Source organism: Sus scrofa, chromosome 2, assembly GCF_000003025.6.
Source record: "Sus scrofa isolate TJ Tabasco breed Duroc chromosome 2, Sscrofa11.1, whole genome shotgun sequence".
Classification (NCBI taxonomy): Eukaryota; Metazoa; Chordata; class Mammalia; order Artiodactyla; family Suidae; genus Sus; species Sus scrofa.
Genome location: NC_010444.4, coordinates 97,893,548 through 97,915,340, shown reverse-complemented (window position 1 = coordinate 97,915,340; position 21,793 = coordinate 97,893,548). Strand labels below are relative to the sequence as shown.

Here is a 21,793-nt window from a genome sequence, read left to right as displayed (position 1 = left end):
CTCTGTGGCCCAGCAGAACCTGACTAGTAACCATGAGGACAGGGGTTTGATCCCTGGCCTCGCTCAGTGGTTTAAGGATCTGGCATTGCCATGAGCTGTGGTGTAGGTCACAGACATGGCTCAGATATGGCACTGCTGTGCCGTAGGCCAGCAGCTGTAACTCTGTTTTGACTCTACCCCCTTTGACTTCCATATGTGGTGGGTGCAGTCCTAAAAAAACCAAAAAAAACCCAAAACTATCCTACAATTTTGACCACATCCTACTGAATATGTTTTACATATGTAATATTCCCTAAATTTAGGAGAAACTGGTATACACATCTTAAACGTGAAAGCTCTAGATTTGTAAATCTAACTATAATCCTATATTTTACTTTTTAAAAACTGTTACTTTATTTTTCAGTAAGTAGTAAAAATTCTCAACAGATAAAAAGAATACCTAAGAGTTCTCTCTGTGGCACAAAGGGATTGGCAGGGTCTCTGTATGCCAGGACACAGGTTCAATCCCACCCCAGCACAGTGGGTTAAAATGATCCAGCATGGCCACAGCTGTGACATAGGTTGCAACTGCAGTTCAGATCTGATCCCTAGCCTTGGAACTCTGTATGTTGCCAGGAGGCCAAAAACGAAAAAAAAACAAAAAAGAATACCTAATGAAAAGGGAAGGGAACTTCTGTTCTGCCCCATCCCTCATATCTTTCCAGAATGTCCTCTTCATAAGCCACTATTATCTAATACCAGTAATACTGCGATTAGTAACATTAATATTATTATATAATATTTATTTGATGGTATGATTATAATTAACATTATATATAGTACTATAATATATAAATGTAACTTTGTATTACATATTTTGATAATACTATTAACCAATTTGTTTCTTGTTCATCATTACAGATGTATATACACATTCTCTTAGACACATAAAAGAAACAGAGCAAGTGAGAGCACTAAAAATAGATCTAATCTTAACTCAAGGAGTTGTAGCTTGAAATGAAACTGCTGCCCCACGAAACCAGTAACAAAAACAACCAGATTGAGTTGGGAATTTTATTCATTCAGTCACTAGTGGAAAGCAACAAACCAACAGAATAGAGGATCCAACCAGATAGGTAATTAATCTAAATTCAATGCTATGAAGTTCATTCAAACAATATTTCAGTTCAAAAATAAATGCAAATGATTAATATACTTATTTTTATCTTTCAGTTATAAAATATTCATTCACTATGCATTAGCGTGAGTGGGAACATTAGAGTACTTACATCTTTACATTTAAAGAGCATCCTTTTTAAAGATTTTTATCTTTAAGAACATCACATTTTTATCTTTAAGAGCATTTTCCTTTATTTTACATCATATTCATTAGAGCCTAGACTCACCGGCAAAATGGCAACCTTGACATAAGTTTCTTTTACGTTTTCTTTCATTATTACCATTGTTTCTTGTAGCACATAATCATCATTCTCAGTAGCTTGATTATTGATGTGCAGTAAGAAGTTGGGATTAGCTACCAACTGAATGGCTATGTCTCCCAGTAGTCCTTTATCTCGAACAATTTTTAACTGAAGAGCGGTGATGTTCACTGAGAGACAGACATGCCTCAAGTAAGTAAGTTTTTCTACTTGCCATTGACGCTGTTCCAAGCACTTAGGGTACAATGTTCTGCATTATTCCTTTTGGATGGGTAAGGAAACAGAGGTAAAGCAAAAACAAGGTATACTCCCCCAAGGAGTATTTTGTGCTTTATCTGCCTGTCTCCAAAGTTGTGCTGAGAATCACCTTACACTGCTATTATTACATCTCAACTCTAAACCCTCATTTCTGCTTCTCTAATTCACTCTCCTATATTGCAAATGTCATGCACTTTAACAGAAATTGCTTAGGAACGTGCATACCTGCAGGCTAAGCAGAGGTAGTAATTATAAATGCTAAGAAGATTCTTCGAAATGAAAAATTAAACATAGTCACCACTGAATTACCTAATCATTGGCAGAAGAATAATTTCATTCTTATAGTAAGGTGGCTTTCTAAAAGCTCAAAGTATTTCACAGCACCTATTTTTAATTTTATTTCTTAGATGTTTAAAATTGAATTTGCCATACAAATGGAAAAAATACTTGTCAATCTTCCCTACCAGTCTCTGGGTTTCTAATGACCAAATGTTGTGCCTTTGTTTCCAGAACAAATAGCGCAATTTCTGGTACTTACTAGGGGCTTCAAAAGTGATTGGTGAATGGATAAATGAACAGATCATTTTATTTTAAGACTACTATTTCTGATCCCATATATACAGATATATAAAGACCCAAATGCATAATTATACTTCCCTTTTTTCCATCAGCTATTATAAATGAAAGGTCCTTGAAAGATAGGCATATTCCTATCTGAAATTTTTAGAGCCCTTACATAGCATATCCTTAATACATAAATACTACATATAACCTTTTATTCAAATAAGTCAAATGACCTTTATCTATAAAAATATATTTATTCCATAGTTAAGAATATTTATGCCAAGAAGCCAATACTAACTCCAAGGAAATAGGGAAGTAGGGGCTTATTGCTTACACTTCACAGAAAGAACTATTATTTTAATTACTGCTTTTACTGGATTTATACTGGGTTTAATAATTAACACCTTGAGTACCATATGCATTTTTCTATGTTGCTCATTGTTTCCTATAACTACTGAAAATCTATAGAGGGGGAAATCTGGTAGGGAAAGAACAAACAAATTTTAAGAACAGAAAATTTAAAATTTTTGAAAAAGAGAAAGTAAAATAAAACCCAGACATTTCACTACAATGCTTTACTAAAATATTAAAATTTCTATTATGACAGTAATGTCTCAAAAAGAAGTATTTCATGCTGCATTATCACTGACTGATGACAGGATGATAAAACTTAATAAAGACAAAAAGTAAAAAGGATTAAATATGGCTTGTCAAACTGAAAAATATCAGATAAAAAGAAATTTACATCCCTAGTAACTATTAGAATTGGATTATCCAATAAAACTCACTAGAACATAAAAATATTTAATAAGATTTACCTTTAGGCTCTGCTACTCTAATGAAGAGAGACTCAGCATGCCAGCCCACCAAGCCATAGGGTGAGTCACTGGGCAGAGTGGTGATCACAGACTTTTTTCTTTTCTGATCAATAGTTGCACCTTTTGATGGGTCCTCAACCCCTTCTGTGATAATACGGATGAGTGTTACAATCACCATCTCTGATAACTCCGGCAGGTCATCAGCAAGAATAGTCAGAGTAATTGTAGACAGCGCCTGGCCTTCAGAAAACGAAATCTAAAATTTTAAGAAGATTTTATTTATTTTCTATTTATCACTGTACAGTAATAATGTCAAAATGTTGGGTTATCTTTTAATACTGATTGTCTTAAATACATTTAGGCAACATAGTATGATCCTATAAACCAATCAAATGCCTTTCATAAGATAAGTGGAAGAATGTTAGGAAAAAGAAAAAGTAAAACACTGCTGACACTTAAGCTAATGAAACATGTAGCCTGAAGCCTACAGTCTACTAAAATATTGAATACATACCCTCTGCCTAGGAATCGAAATCCTAGCACCATATACAAAAATCATAAAGGAAGATGGTATATAGCTTAAACATTTTTCTCTACAAAATTTCTGCTAGAGTTACTATTTTTCTTGCCTAAATTCTGAATAGAAGTATTATTTCATAATGAATCAATCAAAACAGAAGTAGAAAGGGAAAGACAGGCACAGATACAAATCAAAGCATTTCTCTCCTCCTTAGTGTCTCTACTGTTAGAAGGGGGAAATCCGAACTTGCTAAAATTCATCTGGGGAGTTCCTGTCGTGGCGCAGCAGAAATGAATCCACCTAGTAACCATGAGGTTGTGGGTTCAATCCCTGGCCTTGCTCAGTGGGTTAAGGATCCAGCATTGCCGTGAGCTGTGGTATAGGTCACAGACGCGGCTTGGATCTTGAGTTGCTGTGGTTGTGGTGTAGGCCAGACCCTTAGCCTGGGATCCTCAGTATGACATGGGTGTGGCCCTAAAAAGCAAAAACAACAACTACAAGCCATCTGAAGTCCTTCCTGATGGGGCTTCTGTCTGCTTCTTAAATAACACTTCCTCTTGTTCCCCATCTCCAGCAACATGGCTATGAGCTGCTTACAACTACTTAAACTAGTTTACAGGCCTATTTTGCTGCCATTCATCTTTCCACCTAGAGAAGGCACTTGAGGATATAAATTTAAGAGCTTTATTATTAAAATCAGGAGTCAGAAAACTACCGCCCTTTGGTCAAATGCAGTTTTTAATATGTAAAGTTTTATTGGAACACAGCCAAGCTCATTTGATAACACATTGTCTATTGCTGCTATTGTGCTGCGAAGGCAAAGGTGATAGCTGGGACAGAGACCATACAGACCTCAATATCTAAAATATTTATTATCTGGCCCTTTACAGAATTTAATGACTTTTGGATAAAATAATTAATTCATCCAAAGTAGTCTACACTTAAGATATTATTATGCATTTAAATTAGAAGTAATTTTTATCATGCTTATATAAGAATATTAATTGGGGAAATATAATTGGGGAAACATAGAACACAAGAGATATAACTTAAGAGTGCTGGTAGCTTGAATAAGTAAATATTCAATGCAATAAAATTTGCCATAATATTCTTACCACACTGAAGCTCCAGTCACATTTCAAATGATACAGAAACCTAGAAATGATAAACTATAACATACACCTGACTTTTGTACAGAAAATTCCATGAGGAGCCTTTCGAAACACTCCTCAGAGAAGCATTTGGGCAAAATACAAAGATTATTATATGAAACTTAAGACAAGTCAAGGAGACAACCCATCTTCCATTTAGGAACAAATGGCTCCTTGAACACCCTCTCTGTAAGTCATCTACTTCTTTGGCGCACTGTGAGTCCATTCTTGAACCTGTGGCACAACTGTCTACTATCTCCCCACAGTAGCTAATATGATCCTCTGCCCAGGCCCCTTCTTGGGGTTGATGCATCCATCCCACAGCTGCTGGGAATAACCAGCTTCTGTATTTCTCGCTGGGAACTGCCCTCAGCTGCAGCAAATTATTTCGCCCAAGGTTATGCCCCAACCCAAAGGTGACCAGAGGTAAAGGATACAGGGATGCAACATCACAGTCCCCTCACCCCAATGGGAAAAAACCCCAAAGGACCAACTCAGCTCCAGGACGTCCTCATAAACTCAACGTTTGGGGCCATTGTCTGGGGATCAACTTCGCCCTCTGCTCACACTTGCCTTCCTCACTTCCTTATAGATCTCCTTCCTAGTAAGCTTTCTGCCCACAACTCTCAATTTCAGAGTCTGCTTATAGGAAACTCAATCTACATCACTCAGAAACTCTGGTCTACCTTTCCAAATGTCTGGTTATTGTGCATGAACTTGTTGCCTATTTACTGCTTCTATGCTACCCCAAATCTTGAAACTACATTTCCAGCCCTCACTGGATTGGTTTTACCTTTCTGACAGTGTAATACATGCATAATTTGGCCAACCAGTGTGCTGAATCTCAAAAGGGATGACATTTTTACAGGTATTTTTGGCATTATAGGGAAAAAAAAAAGAAGAATCACAGCAACAAAACTAACATTAACTTTTATCCCTCTCTATGGTGATTAGCAGGAATCCAGTGCTGACAGGGTCAAACTCAAACATTTCCCCCATAAGGCAGGGTTTGTTCTCATGCATCAACAGTAACCATAATTTAAAACTGACTCTCCTATAATTCTGTAAATTACGTACCACTCCTGAGGTAGGAAATATATCACTAATACTTCCATCAGCTTCCCAGGCTACAGTTATTCGACCATATGTTCCTTTTAAGCGTTCAACATTCAAGGTTACTAGGCTGTCTTGCTCCATTTCTTCTACTTGCTTATATAATGAACTCTGAAAAATACATAGGAAGTCAAGAGGTGTTTTGTGAAATTACCTAAGCAGACTTTTATTTCATGATATGATGTATTTATAAACATCGCAGTACTAAACAACATGATATATTAAGTATAAAATATATTTACAGAACAGTAATACAGGATGACCACACTTTTATTTTAAAAATATGCATCTGTGGATAAGTAAAAGGCTGAGTTAAAGTAAATGAAAATATTGTTATAGGATTTCTTTTCCAGATGCCATATTTTTCAAATTTTCTTCAATACACATATATTATTTTTATACTCACAAAGCATATACATTTTTTGTTTTCAGTTCTTGTTTTTATATTTTCTGAATTTTATTTATTTTTATACATATAGGAAACAGTAGAATATTACAGTAAATATCCAAATATTTAATTCCTAGATTCAACATATCATTTATATCTTAACGATGTATTTTAAAGTTAGAGATATGTGATAAATTCATTCTGTTAATTATATACCCACATATAGATGCTATTATTGTCATCTAGAGTATTTTTTCTTTTTCATTTCTTGAAGTTTTATTGAAGTATAGTTAGTTTACAATGTTGTGATAATTTTTGCTGTCCAACAAAGTGATTCAGTTATATACACATCCATTCTTTTTCAAATTCTGTTCCCATACAGGTTATCACAGAATACTGGATAGAGTCCCTCTGCTATTCAGTAGGTCATGCACATTTTTAAAAGAAGTATATAGAATACGTAAATAGCTTGCAGAACAGAGAGTGAGGGGAACAGAGAACCCTTGTTCTCCCATGCTAAGCTCTGGCAATCTTCCTGTTTATAAAGTAAGCTTTGATCTACATGGTCCCCAGGTCCCACCCAAATGTAAGGATGTCATGAGAATCAGGGAGCTCTTCTAATCATCTACAAATTTATTTTGCTTTATTAATGTAGTCATTTTTAAAGTTTTTATTATGATTGATTTACAATGTTCTGTCAATTTCTGCTGTATAGCAAAATATATAAAAAGAATATATATATTATTCTCACATTATTCTCCATCATGTTCCATCACAAGTGATTAGATATACAGTTCCCTGTGCTATACAGCAGGTTCCCATCTCTTAATTCATATCCTCTGGAATGTTTCCATAGGTTGTGATGTTTCCACAGTGAAGTTTCATTCTTAACTCGTGGTCTTTACAGCTGTTTTTTCTGCTAAAACTAACCCTTTCCTGCATGTTAGAATTCCTTAGTCTCTTCTTCTTCTCACCTATACCTCCCAGCCTCTTTCCTTTGCTCCAAATTGATTTCTGCCTCTGTGTGACTGCCACATTCCCTGCCCACCACCTGCAACTTCTCTTGCCAGCCATTTAATGAACTCTTCCTCAGAATTAATACTGCAGAAAATCCCTTCTTATAAGAGCCCTGGTTTCTCTACAGGCAACAAAGTGAGAATACAGAGTATAAAGATTTTTAAAATCTTTACAACAAGATTCTTCTTGTCTTTTTACTTACTTTCACTTAATCTGAAAAGAGATCCCCCCACCCCCATTCATTTCTTAAATGAAATTAAGAAACTTCATTTAAGCTTATGAAAACCTCTAGTTAGAATGCAATCCTACAGCAATATTTTACACAGCATTTTAACACACTGTTACAGATGTTACATTGCAATAAAATCTTGCTCAGGGCAATCAGACATTCCTACAGAAAATGTCTTGATTTTAAAATACGCATATAATTTGTTCAAAAAGACAATGCCTTTTAAAAAGAGAAGCCTCTCACTGACTTCATGCTCTCTGTTAATAAGGGTTAGTAAAATGAGGTTTTGATACAGCCAGAGAATATTCAAGGAACTCTCAACATCTACTAAATCTCATTTTGCAATGAGGCTGTCCAAACACAAGAGGCCTGTACTGAGAAATTTTATTGGCCAGACTGAAGGAATCTAGGGTACTATCTATTGGCAAGGATCAAACCACCATGATTTCATGTCTTTAGAATAACTGTGAAACAAGCTTTATTAAGAGAGATCTATGCTTAAAGAGTTGAAAAGTAGAATGTACTTCCCACCTGCAGCAAGGCCACAATGAGAAAATGAAGCTGAGCAGCACGGCCCGTAGGGTCCTGCCCCAGGGTCATCTGCTCTGCCTTTCACGTGTGTACAAGATCCTGAGAAGCACATGAGTGTTCTGTTTCCTCCTCTGCATAATGACAGGTTCATAGTAAGCACCTACTGTGTGCCAGGCACATTTCTGGTTCAGGGAAAGCGACCAAGAAAGCAGTATGCTGGCTCTCACACTCTTAAATTCTAGTGAAAAGAAACTGGCAAGAGACAAATTAGGCCACTGTAAGGGTCATATAGAAGAGTAATGGAGTTTACACTGTGGCTCAGCAGGTTAAGGACCTGACATAGTGTCCAGGAGGATGAGGGTTCGATCCCTGGCCTCACTCAGTAGGTTAAGGATCTGGTGTTGCCACAAGCTGCAGCGGAGGTCACAGATGTGACTCAGAACTGTGTTGCTGTAGCTGTGGTATAGGCTAGCAGCTTCAGCTTCGATTCAACTCCTAGCCCAGGAACTTCCCTATGCGGGTGTGGCTGTAAAAAGAAAAAAGAATGAGGTGAATTGTGGGAGTCACAATTTTCCATCAGAAAAGGCCTTTGTGGTAAGACCGCATTTCAGCCGAAGGAAACAAAGTGAGGAACCACACCATGTGACCACCTGGTGAGGACACAGATTGTCCTCTTTTTCCCTAACCCTTCCTGCACAACTCAGAGCTGTACTGCCCTACACAGTAGCCAATGGCCACATTCCAAATGATACTGAGTACCTGAAATATGACTAGCCCACAAGCGTAAAAATGTAGACTGGCTTTGAGGACAAAGCACGATAAAAAAAGGATGGAAAATACTTCATCATCAGTTTTCTATTGATCATATGCTGCAGTGATAAGATTTCAAATATACTGAGTTAAATAAAATATAATATGGAAACTATTGACTTCATCTGTTGTTTTTGTTTGTTTTTGCTTTTTTAATGGAGCTTCCAGATAATTAAGAATTACCTGGTGGCTCACACTAAATTTCTATTGGGCAGAGCTGGCCTGCCTTATGCCCCAGAGATTTGCCAATGAATGACTGCAGCGGTCTCCTAAAGAGTCTCTTTCTGCCCTTTTCCACTTACAATCTAGTCTCAATGCAATGAACAGAATGTCATTTTAAAATGCAAGTTAGATCAAACTGCTCTTCTACCCCAGTTCTCCAAAAGCTCCCAATTTCACTGAGGGCCCAAATTCCTAATAACACTGAAGGGCTGGCAGAGAAAAGACTGAAGGTAGCAGGCCCCACCTGCTACCTTCAAAAGGCAGGCAGGCTATCCTTCAAAAGGCCTGCTTACAAGCAAAGTCCCTCCTTGGCTGGTGTCTGGGAACTTGGATTTCAGGAGGGTTCTCACCATTCCCAGAAGTGATAACCAGCTCCCTGTGTCTCTGAACTGTCTGAACACACAATGTAGTTGATACTCAACACCTATTTTCCTTCTGGGAGCCTGGAATTTTGCTACTTGGCAGGTAGGCGGTCCTACATGATCAGTCCCCAGTTAAAACCTTGAACACTGAGTCTCTAATGAGCTTCCCTGTATGGCAACACGCACGTGTGTTATCACAACCGGACTTGATGCTGGGGGAATTAAGTAAGACTCCACTGGGGAAAACACTTGGAAACTTGCACCTGGTTTCCCCTGGACTGAACCCTGTGAGCCTTTTCCCTTGGCTGATTTTGTTCTGTACCCTTTCACTCTAATAAATCAGAGAATGACTAAATGGTGAGTCTCCCCTAGCCAGCCATCAAACCTGGGGGTGCTGGTGGAGATCCCTGACTCAGGGCCCTGGCCCTTCACCTCTTGTGCCTCACCTCCCCTTGTAACTGGCTTCAGCTACAGTGTCCTCGCTGCACCAGATGGGTGGGGCCTCCCTTAGGGCCTTTGCCCTTGCTGATGGTTCCCCAAGCCTTGAATGTTCATTCCCCAGATAAAACACAAAACACCCTCCCCCCATCTCCTCCAGACCTTCACTTTTATTATGCTATGTGCTCAGGGCAGCCCCCTCTGATAGTTTTGGATTTCCTGGCACACAACCCCACACTCTCCATCTGCCTTCCTCCTTAATGTTTCTCCACAGCACTTATTACCATCTGCTATAGTACAGATGTTTCCTTTGTCTTTGCTTATTGTCTGTCTCCCCTTGCCCTCCCTAGAATCTAAGGACCATGAAGGATAGGGATGGTTATCGTCTTATTTGCTGACATATCTATAGTACCTGAAATGGTATCTGGTACATGGATAGTGTTTGTTAAATACTTACTACATGAATGAGTAAATGACTGGGTAAGGGGGCTTGTTAATGGGCTCTGGCCAATGAGACATAAGATGAGGCTTTAGGGCAATTTCTTCCTAACACCAAGAGTCACATAAAACATCCCTCTCTCTCTCTCTGTGCAACTGGACATGAACAGGAAAACATTAGCCCTAAAAACAGCAGCAGCTTTCAAACAACAAAATGAAGGATTGGCTTTATGTTAGTAACAGAGAGAGATGGGAAAAAATATGAGAAATAATAATGCAGCAGAGTATCCAACCAACCTCAAGGCCACCTTCTCTGTGGACATGCCCTAGATGTTTAAGCCAGTTTCAGTTAGGTTCTTCCTTACCCTCAGAATATTTCAGAGGAAGGCACGTGATAGCAGCAGCTGTAACTGCAGTTAAGAAATCAGGATACACTTTGCAAAGAGGACTAAATGACTCCATATGAATGGTATTCTTGTGCTCATTGGTAAAGGAATATGAAGCCTGGACACGAAAGCTGACCTGGTAAGAATTCTATAGTTCTCTTCCCTCAGAAGAAAGCATCTCCATGTGTACAATGACCATATGTAGTTACGAACTTCTCTCTCTCCCTTTCTCTCTCTCTCACTTCTTTCTCTCAGTACACAGAAATAACAAAGGCATAATAGGACAGTAACACATTTGTAAGTGATGTGTGTGACAAGACACAGTGTATTCTGTATTGGGAATATGTCTCACCAGTAGCCTGTGAATACAAGGGTAACATAAGAGCCAAACTCCTGGACCGAGGCCAACTGGTAACATTTCAAATTCAATCTTATAAAAGGGATCAGAACCCCAAAAAGGTTCAAGACCAGTTGATTCAGGAGTCCATTGTTTAAGTCTGGTAAATTTCAATCATCAGTAGAATTCACCTTATAGTGCAGAGCAGGGGGTGAGGCAGGGAAAGGAAAAGAAGAGAGGCTTAGGACGCTCAAAGTGTGACTCAGTGAGTGCTGATAGCAGCTAATAAATAAATTCAGTGAATAAATCACTTGTCTTCTTAGTATCTTTACCTGAGCAAATCCAACAACTCCATAGGCATCATCATTAGACAGAATAGTTATTTTTACATGACCATTAATACCAATCTCTGCTCCTCCTTTGGGATTTTTAAGCTGAACTCTGAAGGATTCGTCTTCCTCCGGAACTGTATCATCAAGGATATTTACCGCTATTACAGCTTGTTTGTCTCCAGGTTCAAATATCAATTCACCTGAACTAGCATAAGAAATACATATAAAATAAGTGAGCTGTAACAAACTAAAGACATAAATGGTACATTAATCATAAGACTTTCATAACTACTACTATTAAATGTTTGTAGTAATTATAACACTTTGTAAGTAAAATTTTAATCCAAAATATTGATATACTTCTGATTAACTTGGTAGAATAGATATTAGAAATATGATAATAACCAAATTTCTGGCTTATAAATAGCGCTTATATTTGTATTTTTTCAATCACTAAACAAAGACTTAGAAATTAAGTGCCAGGAGTTCCCGTCGTGGCGCAGTGGTTAACGAATCCGACTAGGAACCATGCGGTTGCGGGTTCAGTCCCTGCCCTTGCTCAGTGGGTTAATGATCCGGCATTGCCGTGAGCTGTGGTGTAGGTTGCAGACGCGGCTCGGATCCCGCGTTGCTGTGGCTCTGGCGTAGGCCGGTGGCTACAGCTCTGATTCAACCCCTAGCCTGGGAACCTCCATATGCCGTGGGAGTGGCCCAAGAAATAGCAACAACAACAACAACAACAACAACAACAACAAAGACAAAAAAAAAAAAAAAGAAATTAAGTGCCATATAAAATAATGATGAGGCAGAGCTTCCGTGCCTGTCCGCTTGCATCTCTCACAAGTGTCCTATCTTAATAAATTTATTTCTTGCATATAATAAATAAAATTACAATGAGATAAAAACACAGTATAAAATGTTGAACCTACCTAGGAATAAAGTCAGATTGGCTTGAGAGGTAGGCCAGTTCATAGATGTGTGAGTGGGTGGCTCCGGTGAGAGCAATTAGATTCTTGCTTGAATTAAGGGACTTTACTGTAACAGAAGTTGTGTCATAAGCAGAAGGTGCTTCCAGAATATAAGAGAACTGATTTAGCTCTGAATTCCAGCAATAAAGAGCAGACACATCTTGGCCAACAAGAAGTATGTGAACTGCAGGAAGCAAAGAAAAGGCAATGAGAATGAAAAGTGACTGTCACTTCACATGCCCCCCACATGGGTACCCTCAAAACTCTTGGGTTCTTTTTGCTTCTCTTTCTCTGATTTGATTTTTTTTTTTTTTTTTTTTTTTTTTTTTTGCTTTTTAGGGCCACACTTGCGGCATATGGAAGTTCCCTGGCTAGGGGTCAAATCAGAGCTATAGCTGCTGGCCTATGCCACAGCCACAGCCATGCAGAATCCAACTGCGTCTGTGACCTACAGCACTGCTCACAGCAATGGCGGATCCTTAACCCACTGAGAGAGGCCAGGGATTGAACCAGCATCCTCATGGATACTAGTCGGGCTCATTATCACTGAGCCACAACAGGAACGTTCTCAAAGCTCCATTTTGATTGCTGGAGTAACTAGATATTCAACCTCTGAAATAAATATAATTTGATTTCTAGATATAAACAATAATTTTTAAATATTGTGAAACAATCAAGTCAGCCTGACATGTATCCATAATCCACTTAATTACCCAATGAACTCTTTTGTATTCACTTCAATATTTATTTATTAGATAGCATAGTTAGATATTACTAAAGTGAAAAATACCCATAATCCCACCACTAAAAGTTTTATTTTTCTGTCCAGTTACCATTCATATGAATTCATAACTGGCATAGTTATAAACAGTCTAAATTAAAAAATCTTAATTAGGAGTTCCCGTCGTGGCGCAGTGGTTAACGAATCCGACTAGGAACCATGAGGTTGCGGGTTCGAACCCTGGCCTTGCTCAGTGGGTTAACGATCCGGCGTTGCCGTGAGCTGTGGTGTAGGTTGCAGACGCGGCTCGGATCCCGCGTTGCTGTGGCTCTGGCGTAGGCTGGCAGCTACAGCTCCAATTCGACCCCTAGCCTGGGAACCTCCATATGCCCCAGGAGCGGCCCAAAGAAATAGCAAAAAGACAAAAAAAAAAAAAAAAAAAAAAAAAAAAAATCTTAATTAAAAAGTTGAATGTCACATTTACAGCATCTATATTACATATAGTTTTATATTTTGCTATATAGCATTCATATTTATAATTCTAATGCATACATACTAATCTATAGGGTTGATTTTTTAAATATATTTAATAATTCCTCTATACTGGATGTTTACTGTGCTTTCTATTTAATTTTTCAATATTAATAGATACAATGTTCGTCTTTTTAATTATTTTCACCTACTAAATTCTTAAATGTGCCCAAAGGGTATTAACAAATTTATGTACGCTCTTAGGAGTATATTCTTCCAATGTTTTTTGAAATGTTGGTAGGAAAGCATACTCTTAATAGTTCAAGGTAATGGCATCTATTTGTATCTACAGAAATTAGGAGGGGAAGGGGGCTTACTATGCTGTATATACCAATAAGTCCTCAGGCTTAAAGTGAGAAGAAAAGTGAGAAGCTACAGAGAAATATGCACAAATTCCAGTACTTGGAAAATACATTAGAATACAAAGATATCAGCTAAGATTTACTGGGCATTAAAATAGCACATAGAACTAGAAACCAATCATCTCTTCTAAAATTTTAGCCGATAGGTTAAAATGGAAAATCCCATCTCCTTACTTTGAAACGTCAAGAACTACTGCTCGTATTTAATTTATGGTAATTAAAGTACTATTTCAGTTTAGTAAATGTTATGTAATAAAGATCAAGAAAGGTTCTTAATAAATCTGCTTTATAAAACTGATCAAATATTTTTATAAGGCTTTGTAAAATTGTATAATTCAGAGAAGAGCAAACTGCTCAGGTAAATCTCAACATCTCTCAAGTTTAACTGATTCTACAGTTTAACCAAAATCATAAACCAAACATCATTGATTATGTGTCAACCCTTAGAGATATCCTTGATTCAATTCCTCACAATCTGATTAGAATGACAAGGCAACACACAGATAATCAGCAATTCAGAGAAGAAATTTTAGGGCCTCGAATCTGCATATATGTATGCAGAGAGCACTTTCTCAGAAAAGAGACATTCTTACTTATTCATGAAATTAGGACAGAGAATTTATAACGGGAAAAAAGTTTCTAAATCTCTACTCTGGAGAATGGGATTTTAACTAGTACTGATTATAGAATTCTTTTCCATATAACAAAACTATTTTTTTTAAAAAAAGAAAAAAAATCCCAAAGGAAAGAAGACAAATGGTTTAGATTATTTAAAAAGGGAGTGTAAATAAAGAGATGTTCCATGACTAGATGTAAGAGCAAGCATCCCTGATATTTACAGATGTGGGAATAGGAAAAGGAACCAGTAAGAGACAGAACAGCCAAGGAGGACTGCGTGGGAAACAGTGTCCTCAGGAGAGAGCTGGGTTCCAAAGCTAGGAGATGAAGGAAGGATTCTGAGAAAAGCCTGAGATACAGTGTGTCTGTTCCACAGGACATTATGGAAGGGTGTGGGGAGTTGGGGGAGGTAAGAGTTGAGCATATGCTCTGGACCTTAGGACTCACATGGTCTAGAGCATACATAGACCACATGAGGAAGAAACAGTCTCTTTAACCCCAGAGAGCCTGCTCCTCTTAGCGGGATGAAACAGGGATGAAGAGAGTGCTGAATTAATACTAATAATGTTCAATGGCCATGATTTCCAAAGGTGATAGTTTTAATGAAAACTCCTACTGCTCAGGGACTAGGAAGGGAGGGGTAAATTTTTCCAACAGCATGCAGAGCTCTGAGGATTAAATGAGATCAAGCAAAGGACCAGAAGAGGACCTGGGACATAATAAACATTCAGTAAGTGTTAGCTATAAATTTCCACATTTTCTGAATCCATTTATCATATGTTCTTCTTCACCTGCCCTTTAAAAAGAGGTATTCAGCATAACTTGGTTTAAGTTCCCCATCTCTCATACAATACAGTCTCTTCCTAGACCAGTTCACCTCTGTAGTAAAGTGACCCTCTGCATGTATAAACCTCCAATGTATAGGTATAGTCTAGGATTTTCTTCTAAGCTCCAAACAGTAACACTTATCCAGTATCTGCACATCGACGACTCCAAGGCATTTCAAATTATCCCAACCAGACTCATTATCTCTCCCTCCAAAAGCCTGGTTTCCCCCCAACGCTACCCGCTCCAGCCCCCATCAGTGATCACCATAATGGTTAAGGGACTATAACCAATTAATTATTTGCAGAAATTGGGGCTCAACCTTAACATTCTCTCACTTACCCCCATATCTAATCTAACATCAACTTCCATGGATTTTATTTGTGAGATAGGTTCAGAATCAATCTACTTCTGATTTTACACCTGTATCATCTACTACTTTCCAAGCTCCAGCATTCAAGTTCTTCAGTCTGAACTTTAGTAAGAGGCCCCAGCTTGTCTTCAGAAACCTTCTCTTATCAGCCTCTAAGATTTTCTTCCATTGGTGGTCAAAGCTCCTTTTTAAAACACACACATACACAGGCACACACACACTCTCTCTCACACAAACACAGACACACACACACACTATCTCTTTGTGTCTGTCTCCCCACCCCCTCCTGGCACCTTTGTCTTTCTTCATCTCATTATGTTCTATAAAAGGTACCCTAATACTTACAGGATAAAGACAGTAACTCTTTTAAGTCCCTATGTGGCCTAACCAATTACATCTTCAGCTATACCCTGGACCACTCTCCCCTCACTGCCTCTGACATCTTTACCTATGGTGTTCCTTTTGCCTAGAGTATGTCTCATGCTCAAAACTTTGCCTCACTAATTCCTACTCCTCCTACAGTTCACAATTAAATGTCTCTTCCTTAAGGAAGCTTTCTGGCATCCCTTAGACCAGGTCATTCATGCCCTCTCCATTGTATGTTATGTGAGTCCTTTATTCTTTCATAGCAGTTACCTGTTTGTAACTAAAAACTTACTTGTGTGATTATACATAATGACTCTCTTGCCTACTTGTTCAACTTCTTCAGGGCCAGAACACTATCTGATTTTGCTTACCCTTGATCCTTGGGGTCTACCACTGTGCTTGACACATAACTGGCACTAAGAAATCTCTGTTAGGAGTTCCCGTCGTGGCGCAGTGGTTAACGAATCCGACTAGGAACCATGAGGTTGCGGGTTCAGTCCCTGCCCTTGCTCAGTGGGTTAACGATCCGGCGTTGCCATGAGCTGTGGTGTAGGTTGCAGACGCGGCTCGGATCCTGCGTTGCTGTGGCTCTGGCGCAGGCCAGTGGCTACAGCTCCAATTCGACCCCTAGCCTGGGAACCTCCATATGCCACGGGAGCAGCCCAAAGAAATAGCAAAAAAAAAAAAAATCTCTGTCAAATAATAAAGGAGAAAAGGGAGAAGAGGAATATAGGTTTATATATCTTCGAGGTTTTTGTCATATTCATTATTCCTCTTTCATTTAAAGAATTCAGTTACCACTCAATAATCTGTCTAGTCAGTAACCAGAATAAATATGCAATCCTCACAGTCATGGCTCCAATCTAATGCTTTTAACAAAATATTTGAGACTTTCAAAATAAGAAAGTCCTTACATATCATTTATTGCATAATTTCAGCTTTCAGGGGATCTATAAGAAGCCATTCTAAATCTTTTCATACTTCTACATCTTCAAATCACAGAAACAAAAGAGATAAAGGGAGCGCAAACGAGTCCCTCAACAAGCCTCTGGCAGAATTTTCCACAAATTCTTTTAGAAACTGTGCCTATTCTATTTTTTTAAGACTTTAAAGGAAACTTCAATTAATGGCCCATTCAGGCAGCACTCTTTATCCTTGAAAAACATTCATTAGGCAACTATTTAAAATCATAATAAGTGACACAAGTAGACATAGTTAGTCCACTTGAAAACTTGAGATATAAGAAAAGCAAAAACAATAAGGGCACAAAATTAAAGGACGAGGAGACAAAAACTAAGCAAACACATGGTGAAAGACACTTAATTTATTCATCAAATCAACTGCTGAGTGAATGATAAGTCACAGAATTGTATACATAGGGTAACACCACAGATTTATGGCCTGTCAGAGGTTGACAATGTAAAGGGAAGTTATTTAAGAGGATGAGCAGAGCAGAGACAGACACAGAACTCTGAAAGCAGAGGGAACCTGTACAGAAGCTGGAAAATGATGTAGCAGTCCAGAATTCAGGGAGAAAGTGTCCTGCATGACCAGAAGGATGCCTGGCTGAGGAGGACAGAGCAGGACACCTGGACACAAAATACAAAGATATAAACAATCCACTACAGAAAATGAGAGGTAAATAGCCTCTGAATCCTGGTCAATAGCTGAGGTGACTAAAGGTGGCAGTGCTTAAAAGCAATAATACCTGACAAAGAAAACAGCAGTCAGGCACCTAAGAGAAAAGCACAAGAACAGATTTCTTCATTTGTACCAAATCCTCTACTCTTCTCATCAGTATTTCCTTTGCAGACTTTTAACTTTTGTGAGTTCAACAACCCCCACACATCAAGGTGTCCTGTCACGGATTTCCTCCTGATTTTGGTTCCTCATCTCTAACCACCCACTAGGGCTTCTCCATTGCTGCCTAGATAGCTGCAAACTGCCCCCGGCATGTTCCACACATGGAAGCTAGGTGGCGCTATAAGACACACCCTGGATCACCACCACCTTTGAAATGCCTTCAAGGATATCTCTACCTCAGGAATGTTCAAGGTGAGTCCAGGGACCCCTAAGAGTCCTGGGCACACTTTAAGAGGACCTGTGAGCTCAAAACTATTTTCCTAATAATACTAAGATGCTGTTTGTTTACTTCATTGTCATTCTCTCGTGAGTGCATGAGGGGGATCTTCCCAAGGCCAGATGACTGATATTATTGCAACAGGCTGAATTAGACACAGACACGAGAATCCAGCTGTTAAAACAAACATTAAAGACACCTGAAAAAAATTTTTTAAAGAAGGGCAACACCACTCTTACAACGGTTTTTGTTTTGGAAATCCTAGGTTTTCAAAGTTAAAATATATGTTATTTATGTTCACAGGTAATGAGTTTATTGCTGTCATTTTGAGTTCCTAGGCCAGGGGCTGAACCTGAGCCACAGAAGCAACAACGCCAGATCCTTAACCAGCTAGGCCACAAAGGAACTCCTACTGCTATCATTTTTAAATGAATTCAATAAATATCTTTTAAATTTCTCAGCTTTAATTTTTCATATAGTGAATACCAATAGACACAGTCCACACAAACAAACACTCTTTGAGGTTCTCAAATTTTTTAAGAGAGTGAAAAGTTTCTAAGACCAAAATGTCTGGGATCCACTAGACTACCCTGGGCCCATCTCAAAGCCCTGGGCCCAACATTCCACACCTTCTTGCCAGACTCTAGCCTATGTTCCCAAACCTACCACCACCACCTTCTGAGCCTAAGCCTCTACCCTCACCACCCAAGTCTGTTCATTGTGCCCTCAATGCCAGAGACACTTCTGCCTCTCTCCTTCACTCACACCTTTTCCTCTGTCCATATTTCCTACCAATCCACTCAGGCATAGTTCAAGCTCCCCTCTTAGACCTCTTAACTACTCCAATTCTATCACTCACATAGCAAATGGTATTTGTACTCTACCTTGAAGTATTAATTATTTTTCTTGCTTCTCCAACCAGACATTAAGTCTCTGAAGGGGAGAAATTCTTCCTAACTTTAAACCCTTATTAATCATGGACTGCCTGATTAATAGATGATGTTTCATTCACACAGAATTGCTGAGTCTTATTTGAAAAGTAGAACCCTGATTCATTCAGATGTGCCTGCTGAGCCACTCGGGCTTGGCTTCTCAGGTCCTCTGGACACCTCAACAGAAGATACACTGTCTTATACATGTGCCCCCTGCGCTGTTCACACTTGCTCTCGGAAGCACCCCCCAACCTCACCAGGCCCTTGGCTTCTTCACCTCAATGTCATTAGCTGCTCCTCTCCCTAAGTGATTTCTTACCAATTCTAAATTAATCCTACAGCCTCCAGACAGCATTAACTCCTTGGGTTCTCACTAACAGACTTTGTTTCCAAAATCACTGAAATTAAAAATACTGCTTATATTTCTGACCTGTGGATTTGAAGTATAGAGGACCAAGAAAGGATTTCAACTGCAAAAGAATGTTGAACGTGTGAAGGAGGACACCAGAATTCTCCACAATCATTTTTTGACTTTAAAAAAAAAAAATCTTAAATGCAGATACTTTATCTCCCTTTATAAACCCTTTCATGTTTTAAAATATAATGCAATGCCACTCTTCACTATTCCCTAGACAAAAGCAATGTATTACCTTCATTTATCCCTCACTACTTTATTTATCTCCCCCTTATTTCTGTCATTCTGATTCTTCTCAAGCACAATGCCCATTTTAAAAGTATCTATCCTTTGGAAATTCTAGGAATTCTAGAAGTATTATTGTGGAGATCTTGATTTTATACCCTTATTAAAATCCTTAGAGTCTGGAAACGTGAGAAGACCTCTAATTCAAAGAGATGAAAATCATTCTAGCTTTTCACACTGCCTTTAGGACTGGTTAGCAGTTTAAACGTCCTTACCTATTCCCGAGGCTGGTGTGAAGGAGTGAATCTTATTAACAGCAGCAAAATCTAGGGATTGAAAATATCTGAAAGAAGACTGTCCTGTCTCCCAGATGAAAATTTCAACTGAATTCTGATCTCCTACAACAATAGAATAAAAGTCAAATCTGAAGACAAAAATTTACAGGAAAAAAATGACAAAATTACATAATAAAAACATTAAATTTAATTAAAAAAACAAACAGGAGGACATTCTCAGAATTCGTTCAATTAAACAAAAATACAACTCAGAAGGAAACCTTCCAAAGTATTTTTGCTTTTACTACATGAAGGATATACATGCTTTAGCTACTAATATTGCTCTGATATCAAAAGAATAAACAAATGTTTTATTTTTTTAGGAATGTTGAAATTTTACCTGTGAAAGGTCTACTCAGTAGAAAAAAGCATATTTGTACTCAGAAAATATTTTTAAATGGTCCCATCAGAAGTTGCTTACCATGACTCATTACCACTTCAGACTATCCCAAGCAGAGTCATATAAAAAGTTACATGTTTGCACCTTGCGTATAAAATCTTCATAATTCTTTCTACTCTACCCACCCATCCCTGATTGTATTTTAATATATTTAAAGCAGTGGTTCAGAACACTTAAAGTTATGGACATAACATTTAAAATGTTTTTCTTTTTTCCCAAAATCCATTTGTGAGCTGAGAGTCAATACTTAGATCCATCAAGAAACAATCTACAGATTAGCTAAAAATTTATTACAAGAGCATTTTCATATGAACATGCTATATGAATGCAAGATAACTTTGATAACTATGCATGCATTGCAAAGAGTATATCGTCTCACCTAGAAAGACAGTTTTGGCAAAAATTAAGTAAATATCATCGCCCGAAGTCAAGGCTTCCACCTGTTTTGTTCCACTGATGGGTACTTCTTGAAAGTTAATAAACTTATTGCCAGACCACCTGAGTAAAAGGGAGCTTGACCTGGCAGTGGCCCGAGAAATGGCTAAGAACACAGTGCCTCCTCTGGTGAACAAGGCCATGCTCAGCACACCTCGGACAGGCAGTGTCTGGTGCCCCACGAAGCTTCCTCCATTCCACCTGAAGACCTGCAGGGAATGTTCAAATACAAACCCCTTATGACCAAGGATTCAGCACTTGCAAGACTATAGCCAATATCATATGTTTACTCCCCTGGACCCTTTAGTTAGGAAGATACTTTCATTTTTAAATGAAAAAATATCAGAGCTCACACTATCATTGCTTTCTTGCTTTTTATTTGAGTGTTTGTGTCTGTCTGTGTCTGTGTGCCTGAGTACACACACAGAATGAACGCAGAAAAGTTAACTGAAAATAAATCAATTTCAAATACATATTTGGGCAGGGGAGGGTGATGGCAAGAGAATGGGAAGCCAAAAATAGGAGAATATTTAAAACTGGATAAGAAACTTTCCAATGCTGTACTGTTATTAGCCACTACTCAAGTAATAGAATATAAAGAGATACACTGAAACTTTTTAGTCCTGAAGGTAGCAATGCATACCGTTTGTGGTGACTGTTCATGTATTTAAAACTAAAGGAAAACCCCTAATCTAGCTGATTTCTTACGCAATCTGGTAAATGTCATAAAGAATTGTATTTATTCAGTCAAGCATTATGCAAGATGTTACAGACAGAGTCAATTTCCCTTTATGGATCTTATTAACCACTAGGAAAAGGCAGACAATAAACATATCAATAACTAAATAAATGTATGAGTTTCCAAATGAGGCAAA

At 38.3% G+C, this 21,793-nt stretch overlaps 1 protein-coding gene across 5 annotated transcripts in view; it reads right to left on the bottom strand.

The window, feature by feature from the left end:
• ADGRV1 (adhesion G protein-coupled receptor V1) overlaps positions 1–21,793 on the bottom strand; it is a 574,200-nt gene that overhangs the window by 362,507 nt on the left and 189,900 nt on the right. For all 5 annotated transcript variants that reach the window (XM_021085372.1, XM_021085373.1, XM_021085375.1 and 2 more), the window contains 7 exons: positions 20,863–21,127; positions 20,024–20,146; positions 12,262–12,484; positions 11,333–11,537; positions 5,807–5,953; positions 3,059–3,314; positions 1,386–1,588 (listed from right to left, as the gene is read on the bottom strand). In XM_021085372.1, coding sequence (XP_020941031.1) covers positions 1,386–1,588; positions 3,059–3,314; positions 5,807–5,953; positions 11,333–11,537; positions 12,262–12,484; positions 20,024–20,146; positions 20,863–21,127 — 1,422 coding nt within the window. The remainder of the gene's footprint in view (positions 1–1,385; positions 1,589–3,058; positions 3,315–5,806; positions 5,954–11,332; positions 11,538–12,261; positions 12,485–20,023; positions 20,147–20,862; positions 21,128–21,793) is intronic.